The sequence below is a fragment of the Anser brachyrhynchus genome (assembly GCF_964034855.1).
Source record: "Anser brachyrhynchus genome assembly, chromosome: 12".
Classification (NCBI taxonomy): domain Eukaryota; kingdom Metazoa; phylum Chordata; class Aves; order Anseriformes; family Anatidae; genus Anser; species Anser brachyrhynchus.
Window position 1 is genome coordinate 9,659,531 of NC_137707.1, and position 23,779 is coordinate 9,683,309.

At 39.6% G+C, this 23,779-nt stretch overlaps 2 protein-coding genes across 22 annotated transcripts in view; one reads left to right on the forward strand and one right to left on the reverse strand.

Annotated features, from left to right (window-relative positions):
- The window catches only part of LOC308176724 (uncharacterized protein), a 297,961-nt gene that overhangs the window by 251,795 nt on the left and 22,387 nt on the right, over positions 1–23,779 (reverse strand). The gene's annotated exons all lie outside the window — the stretch shown is intronic.
- BEAN1 (brain expressed associated with NEDD4 1) overlaps positions 1–23,779 on the forward strand; it is a 53,673-nt gene that overhangs the window by 10,292 nt on the left and 19,602 nt on the right. For 2 of the 3 annotated variants that reach the window (XM_080552842.1, XM_080552843.1), the window contains 2 exons: positions 1,034–1,168; positions 13,246–13,392. In XM_080552842.1, coding sequence (XP_080408968.1) covers positions 1,034–1,168; positions 13,246–13,392 — 282 coding nt within the window. The remainder of the gene's footprint in view (positions 1–1,033; positions 1,169–13,245; positions 13,393–23,779) is intronic. The other variant, XM_080552844.1, reaches the window with a different exon arrangement.

The following is a 23,779-nucleotide window of genomic DNA, read 5'->3' on the forward strand; positions in this document are numbered from 1 at the left end:
GATTGTTTATGAACATCAAATAAAACAGCTATTTTGAGTAGCCAGTGGCCACTCTCTCCTCAGGCATGCCCCTAGGACATTTGGATGAGGAAAAAGAGGTGCTGTTCAGACATGAGAAAGTGACATCCCCTCACCCAGCGCCTCCATTTCTTGTGCAAACAGGTGAATATTAGGATGACCCAAAACCCCGTTTTTCTTAAGTTGCAGGGCTTAGGCAGGTATTATCTCTCACTTAAGAGAATTTGTTTTCATGCTTGTGTGTATCCATAAAGAGAACAGAAGCCATGGTACGTTACTGCAGGATAAGTTAAAATTACTCTTTTTTCCCCCTCTCCAGGCAGAGATGGGGGATTCAGTTTTTTGCTCAGCCCACAGGAATCAACCGTTCTCCTGGGAAGGAGCCTCAGCCCTGCACTTAAGCAGCCAGAGGCATGGTGTGTGCACACAGCTGCAGAACCTACCACAAAGTATCTAGTATCTCCACAAACCAAACCTAAGCATTTGTCTCCATAAATTTACCCAACGGTTTAAGTTTATTCCAAAAAATGTGCTCCCACCCTAACAGATTGAGTTCCTATCTTTCACTGTCAAAATGGTAAAGGGTTGGGAGAAGCCCTTAAACCAGTCCTTCAGACCTATACAAGGCAGTAAATATTTATTTATTTATTTATTTATTTTCCTCCATCCATTTTGTGTATTAAACTGGGGCGAAGATGGATTGTTTTGGTTAGGAGTTGATGCCTACAGGTAAGGAGGCTAGGTGCCTCTCAAACACGGTGCCCTGGTGGTTTTTTTGGTGTACTTCACACAGACCTTATCCGTCTCTAACGCTATTTAAATGAGCAGCAACAATAGCCTAGGAAGCATTTGTTTAAGTTTCAGACCCTTTTCAGGTCTAACAAAAAAGAGAGTATTTTCATCCGCCCAGGGCTTTCAGAAGCAGGAAGGCTGACTTGCAGTAGACACTGGGCTTTGTTACCCAGGAGGGAGTTGCTTGTTACACAAAGTCATCAATCGTTTCTCCTCCTTTCAGACGAACAGAGCATTCTGCCTTGTAAAAAAGAAGAACTACAGTGTGGTAACGGCCTCTGCCTCTCAAACTGGCTGCGCTGTCACTACAAGAAGGACTGTGGCAGAGACTACATGTCCATCAAGCTAACCTGCTCAAGTGAGTTACCCTGCACCTTCCTAAATCGTGACAATGTCCTACGAATGCAAATCTGTTTTCTCACTGAATCTGTCTTTGTAGCAATATACTGTTCTACATACGAGATTTGATCTGGTTTTGCTGTTGCAAGGATACGGATATTTAGAGCTTTACTTATGTCTAAATCATTTATGCTACACGCATTTCAAGTGGAATAGTAAATAAGTATCAGCGGTAGCGGGAAATGGAAGATTTGGTCCAGATCAAAATGCATTAAGCTAATGTATTGTGAAGGATACTGCTCTGAATTGCCAGTTGGGAAAATAAAATATAATAAAATAAAATAGAATAAGGCCTTAAAAAGGCAGTCATCACTGCCGGAAACAATTAAACACTGGCGGCTCTACAGAGCAGTAGCTGCTGGCTGGGCACTCTGCCTTTGGAAATGTTGATGCGAATAAACAAACTGCCAGCAGATTAAAATTATACTTTGGGGGAGCAGAGGAGAGGTAAGAATTACTGTCAAGTCAGTGATATCCACTGTATTTAAAGGAGTAACAGGGTAATCGCTGTATTTAAAGGAGTAACAGGGTAATCGCTGTAAACAGTGCAGATAGCTTTAGCCGTTTGTTTCAGAAGACCGTTTTGTCAAACAGGTTGAAAGATGAGTTAGAGTATTTCTGCTGAACGAGCATGCCATAATCTCAGCATAGCCATTTACTAGCAAACTTGGTGGGTTAACCATCTCAGCTTTTTCTGTTCCTACTTATTCTCATCGTGTTTACTTGTTAATTTCAAGCTACAGCTTTAACTCTAAAATCTTCCTTTTAACATACCCATTTTGTAACTAGCAACATCTAAGAGCAAAAATGCTTTTAGACCCCTATTTCACATGGCAAAAACTGGACTGATCCCATACTGCTGTCACTGCTTGCCAGAAATATTTGACGACTTTGGTTTTTGAGTTAACACAACATTGTACACAGAACACAGCCACAGTTCTGCAAAAAGACCAGAAGTTACAATAGAGAAAGCAAACTGACAGCTACTGACAGATGAAAGTAAATCCAAAACTGAGTTTCAGGAGTGAGCCCAGTACACCCATCCTCTAAGGGGTATTCAGGTCCACAGACGCAAGGCAGAGCTAAAGCAAAGTCAAAGCCTTTGACACATGCACACCATAAAAAGCAGGTCCTCAACTCCAAGTGTTCAGTCCGCAGAGCCACACCTGTCACAACCCACTACCTGGCTTTACACTGCAGTTCAAACATTAATACAGCACAAGCACTCTGTAGAATCGCTCACAGTCCATTAAATAGAGCAGGCTCCAGATCCATGGAGCATGGAAAGATTTGGAGTTTATAGCTGAGAATACAGAAGGACTAACATGCACAGGAGGACACGAGCTGAATTTAGGCAAGAGCTCAGCTCTCCATGCTTTAGGCATTAATCCAATCAGCAGAGATTAGAGCTAGATATGGGTTTTTTTGTTGTTGTTTGGTTGGTTGTTTTTTTGTGTTTTTTTTTGTTTTTTTTTTTCTGCAAGAATGTGTTGGGGAGTGGTGGTGGAAGATTAGTAGGAACACCTCAGTTTTGATGATCTTATATATCTTGCCTAGATCACATGAAAACCTTTTAACAACTTGCATCTCACAGTAGTATTATTTTCTGCCCTTCCATAAAGGTGTGCATAAAGTAAGTACTGAGTGGCAACCGGCTCTTTTTAACATTCAATAAATACGTATTTTTTGAAATGCAAAGCTGTCAATTCAGTAGTAATAAGCTACAACAGTGACAGCTGACAAAACAGAGTCAAATAGTCACACGTTTGCTCTGAACACATTACAGTCTGAAGAGCTCAAAAAGACAAAACCAACAGATCATTTGCAATGGTTACAGAAGCGCACACAAATCAGAAACTGCCTAGAGGAGAAATTCATTATTTGGAATGGAAAGACTGATTTGCTGTTCACAGCTGAACTTGAGAGCAGAGTGTTATCCAGCAAGGCACTAACATCTGTCACTTCATCTACACTTCGCAGACACAGAAATGTTTCAGACAAGACGGGTGCCAAAGCACCTCTGTCGTGTGTTGATTTTGCAGAATAGCAGCAAGACCTGTTAGAAAATAAGCACCAACAGAAAATCTACACAGAAAGGCTGTGCAGTTAGATGCGGTGTGCCATTCCCTTCAGCCTCATACCATCCAAAACAGCAGCGCTACCTAGTAAAGAAGGACAAGGCAGTGACAGAGCTAGATGAAATTGAAAAGCTGACAGGTTTCCATACACAGCAGCGCTTGCATTAAGAAACCTGAGCACATGGCTGTGTGAGCACATGAAAATGAAGTGCTTGTGTACAAAAAAATCCCCTTGTGACTAAACTACAGATAACATTATATAATTTGTAAGATGACTGTGTGTACATTTAAATATATCATCCATATTTTGTTTCTATATATGTGTAAGATAGAGTCATTCCACTGGAATTGCTATTTCTCACTTTTTTTTTTTTTGTAATACTAACATCTAAACATTTAACCCACAACAAAGACCTTCATTCAGGCTAGCTCATCCTAGCACATTTTAGAATTTCCTGGCAGGAGCCATGCACCTGTGAAGCCCACCGAAACCAGCAGTCATTTAAAGCATTTTACCCTTGAGCTGCAAAGCATGTGTGAGAATATCAGGAAAATATTTTACATATTAGTTACCATTGTTCTTTCTCATCCCAAATTTGTTGTTAGTTTTTTGTTAGTTTTTTATTTGTCAGTTAGAGGTATTCACATGTCAAAGTTATTTTTTTTTAATTTTGGCAAAGAATAACTTCATCTACTTCAGATGAAACCCTACATAATTAATAAGCAGGTAACAAGAAAGAACTGTAGTTCCCTTATTGCATGTTTTTCTGTTCAAGTACTGGTATTAGACATTTTTAAGGATGGTCTCAACAAACACATTCCCAGGGAGAATTTTGACCTGTTTCTGAAAAGCAGTACAGTTCACTCCCCAGGAGCTTCCAGGCTTCTAAACAAACGCCTAACTTCAGATCATAACATCCAAAAGCATGTCATGTTGTGCTTAGTGCAGCTTTTCAGAACAAAAAGGTTTTCCAGAGTCTACCTGTTAGAAGTTTCTTTGCCCAGCATTTTTCCTTAAATGGAAAAACAAACGGCCAAGTTCCTCAGTTTGTTATAGGTGCACACTGTGCATGTACATTCACTGCAGGGGATTTCAGATTTGTCAGAATCTAAGGGGAATGTGTGAGATCTAGCTCTTAAAACATTGGCAGTACATCAACCACAGAGGCAAACTAATGATAGAGTCAAAGGGAAATAACTTTCAAATCACCTCCTGCTCACTGTGTCATTAATGCCTAACAATATTCTGGACTCACTTACATAGGCATTGGGAGTGAGTAAAGTAAGAACTTTTTGTCCTAGCATTCATGAAATCGGATAGAATAGTGTCTGTAGAGGGGGCTCCCTGTAACCAGTAACCACCACCATGTGGTCTCAGTACTCATTTAGCATCAGAGGTTGCTTTGTATAAGCTATGCAGGTAAGCAGCACCTCAGAAATGGGAAGGGCAAACAAAAAAGAAACACAAAGAAATGAGTTCGGAAATAAATACCTAGGGAGAAAGAAAAACAAAGCTGACAGCTCTTTCTCAACTGCATTACACCCATTACGCCAGTTTTACTATCATGTAGCTGCTGAAATCTCTTGTGGTTGGCTGCTGTAATGCCCAAATGTATTTTGTGGCTATCCACTCCCATTGCGGAACTCTCCACATTATGACTTGCCCAGTTCTAAGCAAATGGCAGAGACGTGCAGTGCATCCTGAGACAGTGAGAAAGATTCCAGAGGGCTTACACAGTGTGCTATTTATAAGGGAAAGACGGGCTGTAGTATTTTACACATCCTTTCAGAGCCAGGCACGTATGGGAAAAGCTCTGCAGCTAGCCACGGTAAAGTGAATTTTCGGGGAGAGGAAGGAAATCAGGAAAATATTGGGTCCTCAAAATCCAGATCATCATCTACTTAGAGGAAAAGTGGACTTCTGAGTGAGGCTACATTCCAGGGGAGATTTCTATCCTACATTTAGCACACTGCTACAAGATGGAAAACGTTTGTACTACTGTCATCACAAACCATAGTCTAGTTCACAACAGGTTCATAGGTTAAGTTCACTTCAGAGGAGGGACTCTTCATTCTTTTTGTAGCACCTCACACATCCAGCTTCTCCACCATGTTACCATAATGTCTAGAAGCCTTAACTAAAGAACAACAGTACCAGTCTGTATGTTAAACCACAGGCCTGATATTCCTAAAAGGCTGTTTATGGCACTATAGTAAGCAACAGCAGCTTGAGGAGCTGTGTGTGTGCATTCAGAGATGATTCTTAAACAGCCAACAGTGTATGCTTACCAACAGGTGATGTGTGCATTCGTATATATAAACATATCTTTGTAAAAGAGGTGCCTTAACTTAAAAGAAAAAAAAAAACAATTACTCATTTCACACTGCAGGATTATAAATTCCCACAGTTCTGTTGATTTTTACCCTCCCTGTGTAGGTAGATTTTACCCTCTATAGTTATTTCAGTGTTCAGAGACAAATAATTACACTCTTAGCATACTCTGGGAGCTTAATTTTAGCATTTAAGAGACAAAACATTGACACAGAAGTATTTGATTTAATGTGCAGCTACCATGAAATTTCAGCCTAATGGGAAAGAACTTGAACTATTTAAAGTGTATTTCAAGCCTATGCTTCCTGTATCAGTCAACCAGAATCGCCACGAGAAGCTGGATTCTCTTGTCTTTCTTCCTCTCTTTCTCCCCCTTTCTCTTTCTTGTGCTCCCCTTCCTTAAATCGACTGACAGTGATTTTTTCCCATTAAATCCCCTTGACTCAGAAGCAGAACCACTGCTAAGTCATAACAAAAGCAGTGTACTGCATGTACTCAACAGAAACTGCCCTGAGAAGCAATGCATAGATTTGTTCCAGTTGAGAAAACAAGCTAATATTTCCCTTGCCATAAGAAGAAATCAAATATATAATCTTTGCTCAAAGGTTAACCATGTATTTCTTCAGAAAATACACTCAGCAAAATGGTGTTGACCTGTAACACTTAAGACGTACTTGTCTTGGCCTATTTTTCAGCTCCCCTCCTTCAGCCAGCTTTATAGGATAGAAGCTCACTTGCATACCAAATTTTTATCTGCCTTTTAGTGTCTCATACAACCTATCTGCTTTTTTAAGGATGCATTATTTATCTAGACAGTTCCTGAATTCATGAGAAAGTAGTATTAAAGGCTAAAATTCTGCTTCAGATTTAAACATACATTTTCATTGGAACCAAGGAATTTTTCCCACTGAAGCTAAAGATCGTCATAACCTGTGCAATCACTGCTCCCACTTCCATGGGTTACATGGCTGGAGCCTTTTGTGACAAAGGAATTGTGTCTCATGTACTTGATACTTTTTTATTATCAACAAAATAATTAAATACTGCAAAACTTACAGTAAATTTCTCCCACTGACTTTACTTAAGGCTCACATTAACAGGAGCCAGACTTAATGTTTGTTCTAAAAGCTGCATCTATACAGATAATCCCACAAACTGTCCTTCCATTAAGCATCCCAGGTCATTCGGAATAATTAATCTCCATCGCTGTAGTTGCAGCTTTATATAGTGTTATGTAGGTAATCCTGCCAATGGAAAGGTCTCTACAGATAACCCTGCTTGGAGTCAACTAGGAAAGTTAATCTATTCTTGAGTCTATCGAGGAAAGAATGTTTAAGTACTATCCAGTCTTTGCTTTTGTACAGTTCTTGTTGGAAAAGCAAATTCTGAGAGGCATGGCAGTGTTACTTAACTGTTACATGAACATAACAGCTCCTGAAATAACAGTGACAACAGTCACTTAAAATATTAAATTTCAACCCGATGAATGCATCCTGTTGTTTCTGTTCATTCCAGGTTAATTCCATTAGGTATCCTTTCGGAGTCATTCCAACAAAGGAAAAGGAATTTATCATTTCACAGCCTCCTTGCAAATTTGTATCCAGGCTTTACCTAGTCCGGTATTCGCACCATCTGACGAGGGGCTTATGTACTCTGTTATCGGCTGTGGACAGGGACAGGAGATCATGAAGGTGATATCAAAGGGTCCAACTTGCCCTCTAGATGCATCCACTCTGTTGGTAGCGCCCAAATGGGAGACCTAGAGGGCTTTGATTCTTAAAATAAGCTGCGAGGTAAAGTTCCAGAAGTGGGTGAGTATTGCACTTAATCTGCACGGTACTGTCACGCACCAATGAATCAGAGTGAAACCTAGTTGTAGTGACCACCGAAAGAACCACAAATGAGAGGCAGGTCAAGGCACTGTCTTGCAGGAAAGAACTCCAAACTCAAGAGAACTGTCTGTCCTGACTGTGCCAGTTTCTTCCTGAGAAATCATTTCATCTTTCTTTAACTTTGCTTCTTTGCCTAGTAAACATTTATAACTGTACTTGTCAGCTTTGAAAAACTGCTGTATTATGGGCACCCTAACAGACTTAAGAAGCAACATAATGTTATTCCTTATATTCAGGAACACTACTGTAGTACATACAAGCTTCTCTATTAGGACAAGGACTTAAAAATACCAAAAAAAGATGGAGGAAGGGAATGTGTAGCAGGAAGGGAAAAAAAAAAGTCTGCATTTAATCTGGGGTTCTGAGGCATATCTGGGGCGTACGAGTTCTGAACTGACTTGCTAGTTCAGTTTCAGAGTGAAAACCTATCTGTATTATTGCTGTATTTTGAAATATATAGAAACATTTCTTTGTCTGGTTTTATTTTTACTGGACCAGAAGCAGAAGTTTAAAAGGAGAGCAGCTATCAAAGCAGCAGGCCCAAAGGCTGCTCTGTAAACCTGCGCAGACAAGGAACTGATCTAGTTATGGAATTGTCTCGATAAACACTTTCGTTTGAAAAGTAAATATGAAGTATATGAATTTCAAAATAGGCTACTTTAAAACATGTAACTAATTTCTATTGTAACTCTTGTATAAATGCAGGTTTTCAAAAATGCAAGACAAGTAAAAGAGCCCATCAGATAGTCAAATAGCTCCCGTGACAGAAATGTGTTAAACATGCATCTCAGCAGTCCCCGAATTGGAGAATTTAGTACGAATCAAATCAAGGGTGTATTTGAAGTACCTAAAGTACGCACATAAGCGCTTTCCTGAATTGAGGCCCAATACTTTTGTCCAGTCTCTTTCTAAATAAGTGGCAGAATCCAGCTTTTTGGCACATTAGCTTTACAAAACATGAGTTAGTGCAATAACATATGCAATGGAATTGAGAATATGATGAAGAATAGAGAGCAAATCGGGAAAAAAAAGTCAGCAGGGCCAGGGGAAATAAAATCTACTTAAAATTCTAAATTCAAATATGCCCTAAGTCGTGACTGAAATAATTTGCTTGGTTCCATCTGAGTGCCTAACAGGTCTGTTCAAACCATTACACTGCAGTCTTGCTTTTAGCTGCCAGGCTTCGTTTCAGAGAGCACAGTGGCAAATAAATACATATTATGTACAAATACATAAGCAGGGCAGAAAAAATACATAATGGTAAACCAAAAAAGTATTTTTCCTACCTATCTTACTCAGTACTGTTAGACTCCCATCAACAACAGGAATTCACAGAACTAGTAAATGCTGCTTGTAAACGAATGAACCACTGCTGACATCCTTTCTGTGAGAAGCACTGCCCATAGTTCCTGCTGCATGGCAGAGCCAGAGGAAGGCACGTACTGCTCATGTGAAAGGAAGGCTGAAGAGTTCAGGGTCTGACTCGGATCATGCTTCCGTCCTAAAGGGAAGTTCTTCATCTTTGTAACACTGCACCTGCTATAACAGCTACATGTGCAAGAGGATTCTTTGCTGGGAATTGAGTATGCTTGTATAAAAAACTTCAGGGCAATTACAGAGATAACTTTTGTCTTCCATGGATTCAGTTGTCTGGCCCCAAGACTGCAGGATTAATTTGAATTTGAATATATAGGATTCGTACTATGAAGATGCAAATAAAATAATTAAATTAAAAAAAAAATATCTAACCTGAAGATTCAGGTTACGTTCAAATTGTGAAGATCCTGAAAGCCTGAATGACCAGGGCTGCAGTTTGAGATCAAAACTTTTGGTTGTGAGAGCAGAGGGAAGACACCCCTACCCCGGGTGCTTGGCGTTCAGTGTGCCCCACTGGCGCAGCGTGGCAATCCTGGGTGTGCCAACACAGGTGTTTGTGCAGCAGGCGCAGGGACTGAGCCTGGGTCTCTAGGAGCAAGGTCAGGGTGCTGATTCTGCTTCCAGGAGCAAACTGGCATGGGGAAGGTTTTTATCCACTTAGTTCCCTTCTCCAGTGTGCTTCACATTGTGGCCATAAAATGTTGTGGTGGGGACCTCGGGGATATGCTCTGCCAGGTGGAGGACAGAATGGTTAAGACCGGCGTGGCTTCTGTGTGCCTCTGCTCATGAAGCCCCAAGTCTGCTGCTAAGAACAGTAACAGCCACTCTGGGGATTCTCCCGGGAAAGAAAAATGTCAGAACTGACGCAATGTTTGCAGTAATAAGCTGTGTTGGCAAAATTCTTGTGGATGTCACCAAAATGTAAATGAACTCCACTGACTCAGGGAAGCAATCTCCACAAGAAAGAGACACAGAACTTATTTGCATTTAGCAGGGGATTACAAATAAAATTGTTCTCAGACTGAAACTGTTGGCTCAATGTCAGCAATGCAGAGATGCATTTCTTTTCCTTGAAACTTTAATGCCATGAGAATAAAATTTGTATCCCTGTGCTTGTTAGCTAGCTGTTTTTCACACATACTCTTGATTCAGGAATCCTGATTCTCAAGACTAGGAATATAGCGTGTGTACGCTACATAAGGAGAGAGCACAGCAGGGATATGTACAAGTCCATAATTGATACAGAAACAAGAGGTCAGTCCATGAAAATACAAGACATTCATCACTTCATTAAGATACAGTGAGGTTACTCCACAAGCTTTGGTTGGGCTCCAAACATATTCTTGCCCTGAGTATTACACTGGGGATAGTACTCAGCACTGGCTTTACAAAGAGCTATAAAATCCCTGTTCTGGACATATTCCATTGGACATGAGCTAACAAGGACAGAAAGTTTACCTGATGATGATGACAATGAATGAATGAGACAGGCCTATGTCTCACATGTCAAACTTTTGTTGACCGGGAGAAGGAAATATCATCAGGGTAAAAAACAAAATACAGAAAAACAGTAGAGGAATGTTACTTATGTTTCCCAGTTTTTAAATAATATAAAGTTAAATATGAAAAATCTAACAGACATACTTTCCTATACTTTCAACATAAAGTACTATACTTTCAACATAAAGAATAAATAGCACAGTAATCCCCACTGCAGAAGAAATGAAAGCATCGAGGAAAAAAAAAAAGTTTCCACTGTAAGTCTCTTTTTTCCTTCTATTTTCCATCTTAAAACAACCCATGTAATATTCATCACAAGTAAATCCTTAGCTCAACTGAACATTGTGCTGGTAACTCATCCTTCTTCCAAAGATCACAGAAAGTGCAGGAAAAAATGCAGGATTAGAACATGACAACACAGAGCACAGAACATAGATCGTACACCACAGCAAGCGTTGATCGGGTTTAATTCAAATCAGAAGTCAATTCAAGGAAGAGCAGAGTTAAGGGGCTGCCCTTGTGGTTGTTGACTTACAAAACCTCCAGCTAAAGCTCCACGCCACTCCAATTTATTGGTGCGTGCATCCCCAGCCTCAGTACAACCATTTGTCCTCAGAAGACTGCAATGCAATTTGATCGTTTCTGGTCCTTTCAGGAGGCACACAATGAAGCGTCCGTGTGACAGAACTGGATCATACTTGTACTAATAGAGGTCAGCATGGGATTTCATGACTTAACAAGACAAAAAAAGGGTCACAGGCTGGATATGCTGAAACTGCACATTTAGCTTATTGTTTGGTGCTTGAGAAATTGACTTCACTGCCTCCAGAGATACTGGCATTGTAATGACTTGGAGTTGGGCAACGTGCTACCTTTTAACACTAATACCACGACTTTCCTTTGAAAAGGGAACAGCATTTAGAGTTTGGACGCCAAGTTCCTGATACACTGTCTTTTCTACCAGGGCAGAAAAAACATGTTGGATACACAGGCAGTAAATTTCCAGGCCTATAGCTGTTCATTGCACTGCAAAGTCCAGCAAGTACGGTGTCCTCCCAATGTGTACGGTGCTATTTTGTCCTAATAGGTAGCTAATACTACACAAAGTAGGTCCACAGATCTTCCTTCTGTAACCCACCAAAAGCCATGAGCCCTGTTACAGAGGGAACCGCAAAATGCCCCACCACGTGGTCCTTACAGAAGTGGTGCACCTGCAGCATCAGTTATATGGGGATAATTCTGCTCTGAATCTGCTCCCTTGAGCAGTTATTTCATCCAAGTTGGAAGGGAAGGGGTTGGGTAGGAAGCCTCCTTAATTCTCCTCTGCACTTATGAATGATAAATGAAGCAGCATTCACCAAACGGAAATAGAATATGTCTTAAAGTCAGCATCTCTCCTACTGAGTTAGAGACATGAAAACCTTGTTTCAGTCTGCTGAACTGCAGTGAATAAAGCCTAATTTTATCAGCAGATATTGCCAATGAAACTGAGAAGAGCTCTTTATTAAAGGATGATAAGTGAAAGTTAAGATTAAGGCTGACATTAGACAAACTGATTTCATATTAATCTTGATTTGGGATCGTAACACAGCAACTATTTGTGAAAATATATGCATATACACTTTTGTAGGAGGCAGGCATGGGTTTGATGTAGTCATATTAAATTACCTTAAGTAAGAGTCCAAAGGACAGTGTTTGCAGAGTACATAAGACTAGTGAAGTATTCCATTAATTCAAGGATATCCATCACAAACGTCGCCACGTCCCTACCACTGGAAGAAGTTCTGTACAAATGTTACATGCGTCCTGATGGGCCCAGGGCTGCAACCCACTCCCTTCTCCCCAGGCCTCCTAGCCAAAACTGCACACTGCCTCTGGGACTGCTTTCTGAGATAAGGCAGCTAATGCTTCCAAGCCAGTCTCTGACCCCTGCGGCACACCCAGCGACACGGCCATATGTTTCTTTCCCCAGGAAAAGCCTCGGTCTGCTGGTGACAACCCAGTGCTGTACAGCCCCCGTGTTCCCTTACATTCAGGGAACAGTATTGGTTTTAGCTTTTATCCAGATTTCCAACAAGAAGTGAAGGTCATTCTTCTCAGGCAATAATGTTGACAACCCTGGACTAAGAAAGCAAACCAGATCTTGAACAATTTATTAGCACCACAACTGCAAAGAATTCAATGCACAGACCTCTTCAGACCTTTGTGAAATGACAATGAATAGACATTTATTATTCGGTATTTCTTAATTCACTTTCTCCTAAGCAGTTTTCTGAGTCTATGGGTATGCTTGACCACTAGTAATCAAACATACAATGTCTGTTCTTGGCGCAGCACGTGCATAGATGTTTGTACTGTGGGTAGACACAAAGGAGAAGCTAATACAGAGCAAGTGGTATGAGTGGTTCGTTACGGAGAGCCGCCACGTTACCCACACACTGAGATAGTGGAGCTGCAGTTGTTGCACAGGTTCCACGTGCACACAAAATGCTTGTATTTAACAATATCCAGCACCACAGTACTCATCACCACTGTAGCCAGGGTGTTACAGGCACGGTAACATCGAGTTCCCAACAGCCCGTGGCCAGCCACACTTCCCAAAAGAGAGGACAAGACAGCAGCTGGTCTCACCAACTTCCACAGCAGCTCCAGGCAACCTCTTTTGTTTGGGCAAGAAAGGATTTCCCTCTTCTTAGCCCTATATATAGAATGCATTTTTTTCTGCCAGGTTGGCACCTGTAGGAGGTGGATAAAATTGTGGACCAGTCTGGGTGAGATTAATCAAACACTGATAAAGAGGAACAGAAGGAATAAACATTCAAATTATTAGGATTTCTCGAATCTTTCCTCTTCACAGACAGTGTTTATCTCCAAGTAACACAAGCGAGGAACCGGAGCAGTGACTTTCCTTCCAGAACCAAGAACCCTACTGAGCAGCCTCACCATTTCTTGAATCAACAAAGTTGCCCACACCTTCACAAGCGTTCAGTGCCTGCAAGCTCAGGTATATTGTTAGCAATGAAGCCATCTGTTTTTATCATCAACCCTGTCTTCCTTGGCCCATCTCTTAAATCTGATATTTTAAGAAACTGTGGAGCAGCTGCTGTTTAGAAAAATCTGTGATCTCATCCCCAGAAGGACTTAACAGGCTAGTATTCAGAAGTGAGACAGTAAATATGAATACATCAATTATTTTCATAATCCAAACAGCGTGATATTTCTTGTATCATATGCTGTCAGCACAAGGGAGATCAGAGATGGGATCTAAAGTGAAAGTCCCTGCACTATATGATATTCATCACAGCCTTTAGAACAAGTTGTAGTATGACAGTAAGCCCAGGCTGAACATTATAAAGCTGTAGGTGTAGCTCCATTAAACGGTGGTTTTCCTTGTTAACTTTTCTAGCACTTTTCTCCAATTAATACCAATGCAGAAGCTATCTAAGAAGGCTGGGGTTCAAATACGCTTTAATTTTGTACAGTGTTCATAGCTTCCTTGATAAATAATTGCAATCTGTCCCTGTACCTCCATGCTAACCATCATGCATGAGTTCATGCATTAAAGCCCAAGAGCTTTCAGTAGAAAATAGCCCCTTCTTTATTTCTGTTACATTTGAGCAACCTGGCTAGTTGTATTTCTCCTTCTTTAAGCAAGTTCGAGGCCTCTGTGCTGTCCCAGAGCCCCCGGCTGTGCCCCCTCTGGGAGCAGGAGGCCCTCAGAGGTCAGTGAGCAGAAGGGTACATCACAGCCCTCAGAGCCACAGCACCCACCCATGGAAACAGACACCTCTCCCGGCCATCCAAGGCCTGTGGTTCTACTCCTGCTGGAAGGGATTTTCCCCACGTGTTTAATTGCAAGATATAAGATAGTGTCCAGCACAACACAGATAAATCCCACTGTATTTTGTTAGTTGTTGTTATTTCTCTCATAAGCCTGGCACACTAGGTTTTCTCCCTTTTATTCCTTTCAGTGCTACATCACTTTCATAAAAAAAGCCTTTTTCAGAATAGCATTCACTTTCCTACAGCTCAAACCCTATTTCTACTGTGTCATATAAAATAGGAGTTATTTTCATGCTGTCAGCTTCTTCACAAAAAAAATCATTACCTACTAATGCAAAGAATAGAAAATTTCAATTTGCTTTTAATCTTTGAATGTCTTTTACATCCCATTGTTCATGCCTAAAAAACTGAATTTGCTCATACCTCCACACCAGAAGCGAAGTAGCAGCATATCCAGCTATCTCATGCAAATCCTACCCGTATCAGACCAGGTGCATACAATTTACATATCTAAGTTTAGTGACTTCTTTGAAAGGGTTATAAATTCTGATGTGAGCTTTTCACATTGATCTCATAGTGAAGAACATTCTGAATTCTCCTGTACTGCAGGACTATAATGTAATATATAGCTTTTTGTTAAGGAAAAAAAAAAAGTGTGTTCAGTTAATTTGAATAGAAGCACCTTACTGGCCTCACTGCGTGAAGCCTCTTGGTCTTATTATGAGTCTACCAATGTAGCTTTTATCTGTAGATAAAAATAATGAAGGCAGATAAGAGGAAATTGAAGTAGAGGGTCAGCTGTTTTTTTGTTTTGTTTTGTTTTGGTGGTGGTGCTGGGTTGTTTTTTGTTGTTTTGTTTTCATGTGATTCTGTTTTAATTTATTATTAGGCAATTGTGAAAGTCCTTGCTGTTAGCAAGTACACAGATGAAAATCCCCTTGCAGTCACATGCAATCGGGATATCCAGGAACAGAAATAACTTCATCTTCTATTACAAAGTTGTTTATATCTTCCTCTGTATATTTACTCACGCACTTACAGGACTTCCCATCAGCCTAGATACTAGCTTTTCCACCAAGAATCCTGTATCTTTTTATCACAAATTCACAATTATTTTTTATTTTATTTTTTTCTAATGGGAACAGAGGGATTTCCTGCAGTGATGGACTAATAGCCAAAGGAAGATCATTTTGTCCCATCTGAAATAGCAAATTGTATCCAGAGATGAAATCACAGTTATTTGATAAACTAAATGTACCACGCACATCTCTTTGATGTGCACACCACAGCCGTGAAAAAGGTGGAAATTGGTTGTTATTCCTCTGTGTTGTTCCAAGCAGTATCCTTAAAAAAGCTTTTATTTAGGTAGTCCATCTAAATTTATTTAGAACCACCCCTGCAGGACACACACATTGTCTGAGACTCAGACATTTTCTGGTCCCATTTGTTCAAAATGCTACAAAAACTGCCTGGGCTTAAAATCATCCTGAATTCCAGTTAAAGCTTTGTCAACTGTGCTCAGTGGGCGTCACACAGATTCTAACCTACAACACTGTTCATTGCAAAGATCTATAAGACTTTTGTACATCGAAATTTAATCAACTTCCCCATAGCATACAATTATTTAAATAGAGTCTAACCTAAGAAAGTGTGCTCACAGCAAAAGGCCAAGTTCATGTCCTAGCCTTACTCTTTCTATTACTTTCTCACTCAATCTTGTTTGGTAGCAATGCAGAACAATACTCACAGCTATTTCTACTTTCTTTACAAATACCTTTTTTAAAGCCTCTTTGAAAATAATAAATAGCTTAGTTATATGAACAGGGAGAAATAACCACAGCCTGCATCTCTAACTGCCTGGAGAGAAATGGGTGCAGCACACACAGATGTTTCTGATGGCATTTGTAAATATCAGCCCCTAACATATGCCTTCTATTAGGGGAAAAACTGAGGACTTCGGTCTTCCCAGCAGACAGGACGGTGTAGGTACCCACTCTAGGTGCTGTCAGCATTTACCCTATGCTGAAAGTAGCCTTGGATACTCCATGTTATGTTCAAAGTATGCACATTAAACACTGCAGGTTATATAGGAAGGCGAATAAATAAATAGACTTTCCTAAATGCCACACTTTTTTTTACTTTTTTTAAGAGGAAAAGTCTCAAAGAGGAACCAGCATTGTATTTTTTATGAGAAAGAACCATGTGGAACCTATTAAACAAGCTATATATGGAAGGCAGCAGAGTGCTGTGCTACTTCAGAGAAACACCGCTGCCCTTCACCTGGGGAGAAGTTACATTTTGCAGCTGTTCAGGGCTGCCAGTCTTCCCTCCCACTTGAACCCGACTCAGCTCTGCAGGCCAAATATGACTACAGGACAGGGCAGAATGCAGGACGCGTACTAAGCAGCCCCTAGATACTGATTGGCTATATCATAAGTCCTGTGCTCTGATTTACCAATCCTCTAACTAAACAAGTCTTCTATAGTAAACAACTGTGTTTTTAAAGAAAGGGATTTTAGCCCCCAGGTTTTACAATAGTAATGTCTGAGTAATGTAATTTCTATAGATCTTTTAGTGTCCTTGAATTTTCATGGCTCCTTTAGCAGCAAAGAGGCTAGGTGATTGCAGCCACCCCATGAATCAATATCTGGTTTGCTATTATTGACATTCCTGCAGCTGTCTAAGCAGAAGTCCTTGACAAAATCTGAGTGAGTGAAATAGCTTATTAATGGTACCAGATAAAGCCTTGATTTATGCTGGCAGATACTGCTGTAGCTTTTACAGATACATACGATAATCTAAGTCCTACTGTAGACTTTGTATGCTCTGGGACACCAACACTATAATTCATATGGAACTGCATAACAACACTACAAAGCCGTTTTAATTATTTCAGAGTCACCTTAAAAGGAAGACAGAGAGATATATTACATACAGCAATACATCTTCAAGTAAGATCTTTCGATTCCAGTGTCTGTTAGCTGATTTCTCTCTTAGCACCCAGTGCCTTACATAACTAGCTAGTTCAGTATTTTCGTTGTAATTATTTTCTACACACTTAACATCAATCATTCCTCTACTTTTTTTTTTTTTCTGGTTGATTATTACTACTGAAGACTAGAGGTGAGGATGGAGTAAGAAATATGATCATTTTTATAGGATAAGTCCTAAATAAGCAGCAGCACATAGCCAAAAGCTCTCTAGGAGACTCAAGGTATAATGTGGATAGGACTCCTGAAGCCCAGTTAGTAGTTTACTCTTAGAGCTCTGTTGCAGCTGTTTATTAGCTCTTTTATTGCAGCTCTTTATTAGCTGTATTCCAGAGTTTCAGATCACATGAGCAGGTCAGATTACTAACTGGTTTAATTAAAAAAAAAAATCTTAAATATGGAAAGTAAAGTTTATGATGAATTGAACTTTTCTCTGTGAAAGTTTTGCCTCTTTGGACCCCTCCCTCCCCACCAAATTAATTGGGTTTCCTCCTTAAAGGTCCTCTTTTGGTCACATCATAGTTCAGACATAGCTCAACCTCCCCAAGAGAAAACATGAAACTCCCAGATCACAGTTCAAGGAGACACACTGCTGAGGTAATATAAAACATATATATATTTTTTTTCTAACTACAGTTCTTCAAAACTTTCCATCTCAGAAGAAAAAATATTATTTTGCTACTTCCCCCCCCCAAAAAAAAATCAAGATAGAAAGTTTATATGTCAAAATAACAGAAATTATCATAATATAAAAATTACTGCTTTTACCCCAGATTTAGTCACTACCAGCCAAAGTTGGATTTGAGCTCAGGAAGTAACTTTACCATAATGGGCAAAATAGGATTCTCATCATACTTATTTCCAAGCACTAATATGGAGTTTCTGAAAAAAGTAATAGCTTCAGGTCCTGCTTATAAAATTGTATTAGTTCCAAGTTGTTTGTATATGAGAAAATAGGGGAAGAAATATATTGTCCATCCCGAAGTGGGCTGTTTTACCTCCAAAGTGATTTGTTTCACTGCAACGGTATTTATCATGTTGATAAAATAGACCATGGATCTCAAAATTGGAAGATTTTTCCTGTTAATTTGAAACAGCACCTATACATGCTGCTGTGACATCAACATAATACCCTCAAGCCACAGCATCTGAAAAGATTTATTTTCTGAGCCCTTATGCAGCCACATTCTCTTTGCTTCTGACATTCCCAATTTGCAGGCTGCTGGTGATCCAATCTTATTCATTCTGGCTCTATAATAAGGATGTCAATGCAAGAAGAGAAAAGCCATTATCTGATAGCCAGCAGACATGATAAAAAGGCAGAGTTAGATATCTCAGAGGAAAGGCCACCCTTTCTGCCTTGGATGAGCTTCTCAAGGTCACGGGCAGCTTTTGTACCTGTAAATATGATCCAAACTCACTTGAAGCTGAGAGCATCAGATAAAACTGAAATGCTCCTACCACACAGTCTCATGTTCTGAATAAGGATTTGTTTTTTAACTATTAATCACTACAAGGCTTTAATTATGATTAGAACATATATATGTGAGAAAGATCAAAGGCAATGTTAGCTGTAGAGAAACAATCTAAATTTACAGGTTCTGCCTGCTTAATGGCATAAATATGGGTTTGGGTTATGCTAAAAAACCTCCCACAATAGCAATAATCAGGCAAGACTACATAACCATTTGTATACAAAGATCTTTACCTCAAATTTAAAAATAATAATGAGAATCGTCTGGTTGTGGGAGCTGTTTAAATGTCACAGTTGCAGCAACTGACAGCAAAAATATATTTATTCTTTGACTTTGTCAAATAGCTATTATGTTTTAGAAGATAAGCTACCATCAAGCACAAGCTAATGGGCTCTCACAAGCAGTTAAGTGGATGAAATAGTGTGAGCTACAATATACATGAGCTAATTATATCGACTAATCTTTAACCTACAAATACATACACCATACGATGCCCTTTACAAGCCACGAAAGGTACGAGTTTGAAGCAGTACCTTTGCAGTTATTGCTGAATATCATTTGTAGCTTATGAAGCAGATTAGTTTTACGCATTCAAATCAGAGAAACATACAAACAGGACTGCAACATGACTGGGCCCCCACCTGCACACAGCAGTAAGCAGCATGAGAGAGAATTTAATATGCTCCTGGGCCTCCTGAACCAAGAATTCTTTTTTCCCATACTATTTATATGGCTTTTGTAAAACTGATTTATAGTGGGGGCAGTTTCCAGATTATTCTAGTCTTCACTCATTTGCTCAACTGCAAGATAAGATAAATGCAGAAGGACCAACAACAGCCTTGCCTATTCTTCATGTCATCATCAGTTCCTGCTAACACTATTGAAAATCCTAAGGTAGCAGGTCTTATCTGCTCGTTCTCTGTAACATGGGAAGAAAGTGATGCGGTCTTCCCATAGTTGAATTAGTACATAACCAGTGTGCTGAGAGGTTTTATTCTTTTGGTGCTAAAAATGCAGAGATGTGAATTTACACTGTAGCCTGACAGTCTGCACTACTGGATAGCTTTAAGATGGCAAGAACCCAAACAAATGCATCCAGGTGTGAAGGCAGTGCCACCTAATTCATTACAGTTGGCATAAGCCATTGCCACAGCCAGACCTACAAAACCTCTCCTTACAATCACTCACCAACTCTCCATCTTCCAGATCTTAATGACAGCTCCAACCTCACTGTACTTTCTCAGTTTTTAACTCTTTCTGAGCCCCTGGTTATTCCTACCTGAATGCATTTGCCATCACAGCTTTTGTAGGACCTGAAGTAGATTGCAAGAAGTTATTTGAGAACATGACTTGTTTCTTCCCTATCCAAATTGGTCGGAATCAGACAGGCAGGACAAGAGTGGGAGCATGGTGTTTTCCTCTTCTGTAAAGGACAAGGGGGCAGGGGAAAGAGAGGCATTAGGCTCCAATTTTATCATTAAGCACAACTCTTTACCAGGGAGTCAAAAGAAAGCATAGATCCATCAAAAGTGATTCATGGAAAATGTGCCAAATATCATGTCTGACAGAACTGAGTTGTTCTCACAGGCATTTACTTTTACGGAATAACTGAAATGTTTTCACTACAGCCAGGGATTGGAAAGGTTAAACAAAAGAAAAAAATAAAAGCTTGTTAAATTGCCATTCCATTTAAAAATGGCAGGTTGTTTGTACAAAAGTATGAGTGGAACAAAGTATAAATGTAAATCAAATGCAGACCAGATTTAGATATGGAGCTACTCTTGAGTAATACTGATAACCAAGGTAAATCCCATAAGTCGGTGGCATCTTGGTGTTTATCTAGCCTAAGTGAGAGTTTCCAACCTTCCTCATAATCCAAAAGGAATAACTTTGAATCCAGAGATTCTTTTTTATTTTTAGGATTTAGCTCTTGTGGGGCATCTCCATTCAGTGACTTCAATAATATTCCTTTCTCCCTTGCTACAGTGATGCTCTGTACAAAACCAGTGTCTATGATTCAAAACCTTTTTCAATTTGTTTTTGCAATGTGCCTACCTTACTCATTTTGTGAGCTCCTGTCTGGAAGCTACAGGAATAAGCAGCATGATGGCAGCCCGATAGCAGCTGCAGCCAGAGGCCTATTTCACAGTACAGCAGTGAGCGCCTAATCCAATTGGTCACTCTTGGCCAGACTAAATCATCTTTGAACAGGAACTGTTCAAAAATGCAGAATCAACAAAATCTTCATCACTTTCACTAATTTAGTTCATCTGTGGGCCTCACCAGGATCTCTCAGCTCCTTCTTGCCATCTGTCAATCTCCTCCCCTTGATAAAGAGGCTGCATATTCCAAAACTGTCCCAACCAGAGAAAAAATAATTAAATGAGGCAATCAGAAACATGCTTTAAATTGCTTTGCTGTTTGAAATACCTTATTGTGATCACTTAAAATCAAAGCATACTATGCACTATCTTCTACTGAGCTTCCTCCTACTTATTTCCAGCCCTGTATGCTTTTGTTGATTTGTTGAAGATAATAGGAGCTAGATCACCAACCCCAAACAGCTTATCCTAACCTGTGGTGTACAAGTAATACAACATTGTTCTGTCAGCGTTTCAGTTCTAGTTCAGCAAGTAATTACCAAACCTATTCTGTCTACAGACAAAGCATAATTGAGCCTGCCAGGGATGTAGAGGTAGATGATTCTGCACACAAAATCCTTCCAGTACAATGAATCAGCACTTCCTTGTGAGCTGTTCGTACAAAATTCAGTCTGGGAAGCAAAACCACTACTAAAAAAGGGCTTTATCTGGAATGACCCAAGCTCCCATGACTGCATACCAAGACATTTCACTCTGACAAGATCTGACCCAACTGAAACTACATTACTTACCACTGAGTTAGAAAGGAGTAAAAAGTGCCCCTTCAAAGCCAGGTTAATGAGGAATAAAAACAAGACTACGTGTACCCCAGAAGTCCAGTCGTACTGCACCTCCTTCAGCTGCGTGGAATTACTCTAAAACTTGGTTGACTGAGATGGCAGGATCACTCGGTAAAATATGATAATGTCATATTTAAGGGATTTTGCAGATGGATAATTTACTGTCTAACAGCAAATGGAGAGTGTGGGCAATTTTCCACTAGTATGTTCATACTACATTAAGTGTTTGCTCAGCCATATGCGTCCCTAGCATTGTATTCACAGCTGCACTTGCCACTATGCACACCATTTGCACCATGTCAGGTTACACAGCTTCTATCACCGGATAAAAGCAATGGTTTGGGCATACAATATAATTCATATTTAGAGGACTAGATATAAAGTATTTACATTTATGCATGCATTGTTTACAGTTTGAAATTTTGTTGAAAAAATAAAGCTGGCCTCAAAGAAAAGGTTAGCAATCTGCTACTGCTATTATATTTATGGACTCTACATCAATTTACAGATACTTCTATTCTGAATAAAAACCTATAGCATTTTTTATAGAGAGGAATACACAGTTTATCTAAAGAAGAGGTATTTGGATAAGAGAATAAAAATGTATGAGACATTCTTTGCCTAAGTAATATAAACATCTTTTGACCCCCAAAAATTTCAAAATGAAAGATTTTATGTGAATGCAGGGTCTGTTGTCATTAGTCACTTAATCGATTCCCATTGTAGTAAGCCAGTGCAGCTACTCACAACAGCAAAATCTGGAAGGCTTACAATGTCAAATTGAAAATAATACCAAAACAGAAGTTTATCAACCACATATTGTTTTAGGAGCTAGGCTAGGGGAGTGATTCATTCCTCCTAATAAGAGCAATATTGCAATATAACCTGTCTCTGCCAGAGACTTGGTTCAATTAGATTAAGAACATAAAAAGAGAAAGATTCATGAAAGTGAGAAACAGGAGATAAAATAGACAAGACTTGGAGCAGCTAAGGAAGTCCTGAGAATGTGCTAGACAAACGGGCTGTCTTGTAAGAAAAAATTACTCCTCGAGTACAAAAGGAGAGTACTTTCTATTTGAAGTCACTACTAACCCATTACATTCCTATAAAGCAAAACAGGACCCAGTGTTAGTGCTCACACTGAGTGGTAACATAAGCATCTCCAGAACAGTTAACGTGTTCAGACACAAGCTGGCTTCTCTAGCTAAACAACGTACTAAAGAATAAAATAAAATTATTTTCTTTAGGAAGCCTCCTGTTAACAGGACTGTTGAGAAGTTGTCTAGGTTTCATAAGATCCGTTAGCACTCACTTGCAGCCTCTGTTCTTTCCCATTGAACTTGCTGGGAAATATGTCACCAGCCCATTTCAGTGCTATTTGACTTCAGCTGAACACTACAATCCCAGTAGCGTATGGTGGAACCTCATATCTCAGGCTTATGTTCTCATCATGATGGGAACAAAGTTGATTCTTCCCTTTTATCATTGCAAGTCAGCCAAAATAACCAGTAAGTTATCTGCTAGTGCTTTCAATTCATCTTCAGTGGTGTCAGTTCCTTGATACAATGCTTTGTAGAAGCTCAGCACATTTCTTGGCTGTGTATCTTAATTGCTCATAAAGATTCTTAGCCAACAGTCAAGTGCTTCTAAAAAAAATTAAAAAACCAACCTACTACATGCAAATTCCTCAGTTTGGTTTATATTTCTAGTCAGTTCTCTCAATGTCAAGTGTTAGCCAATGATGATACACATTGGCTTGAAGCCATCCTCTTCTTTTTAAGTTACTGTGACTGCAAGACACCAAGTTGTATGTCCCAAAGGGAAAGAGCTGGGAAAACACTGCTGCAAACTATCTGCTAACAACTATCCATGTAAAAAGCACTTTCAAAAGCATGTATTTACTTTACAGAACATGCAAAAGAGCAAAAAATTGTTAGCTTCAGTTTCTGTAGGAAACAAATTATTTATCTGTTCAACAGGCTTATAGCCAGATATAAAAATATAACCATGCTCTACTTGAAAACTAGTCTTGATAGATCTCTAATAATTAATAATTTCTTCCATCAATAAAATGCTGTTTTACTCCAAATGCTGCTTACACCCTGAGCAGCAAACATGAGGGATTTTTGTTTGCTTGTTTGTTGATTTGTTTTGGGGGGGTGAAGGGGTTAGCTTTTTGTTGTTTCCGTTTTTTGTTGTTTT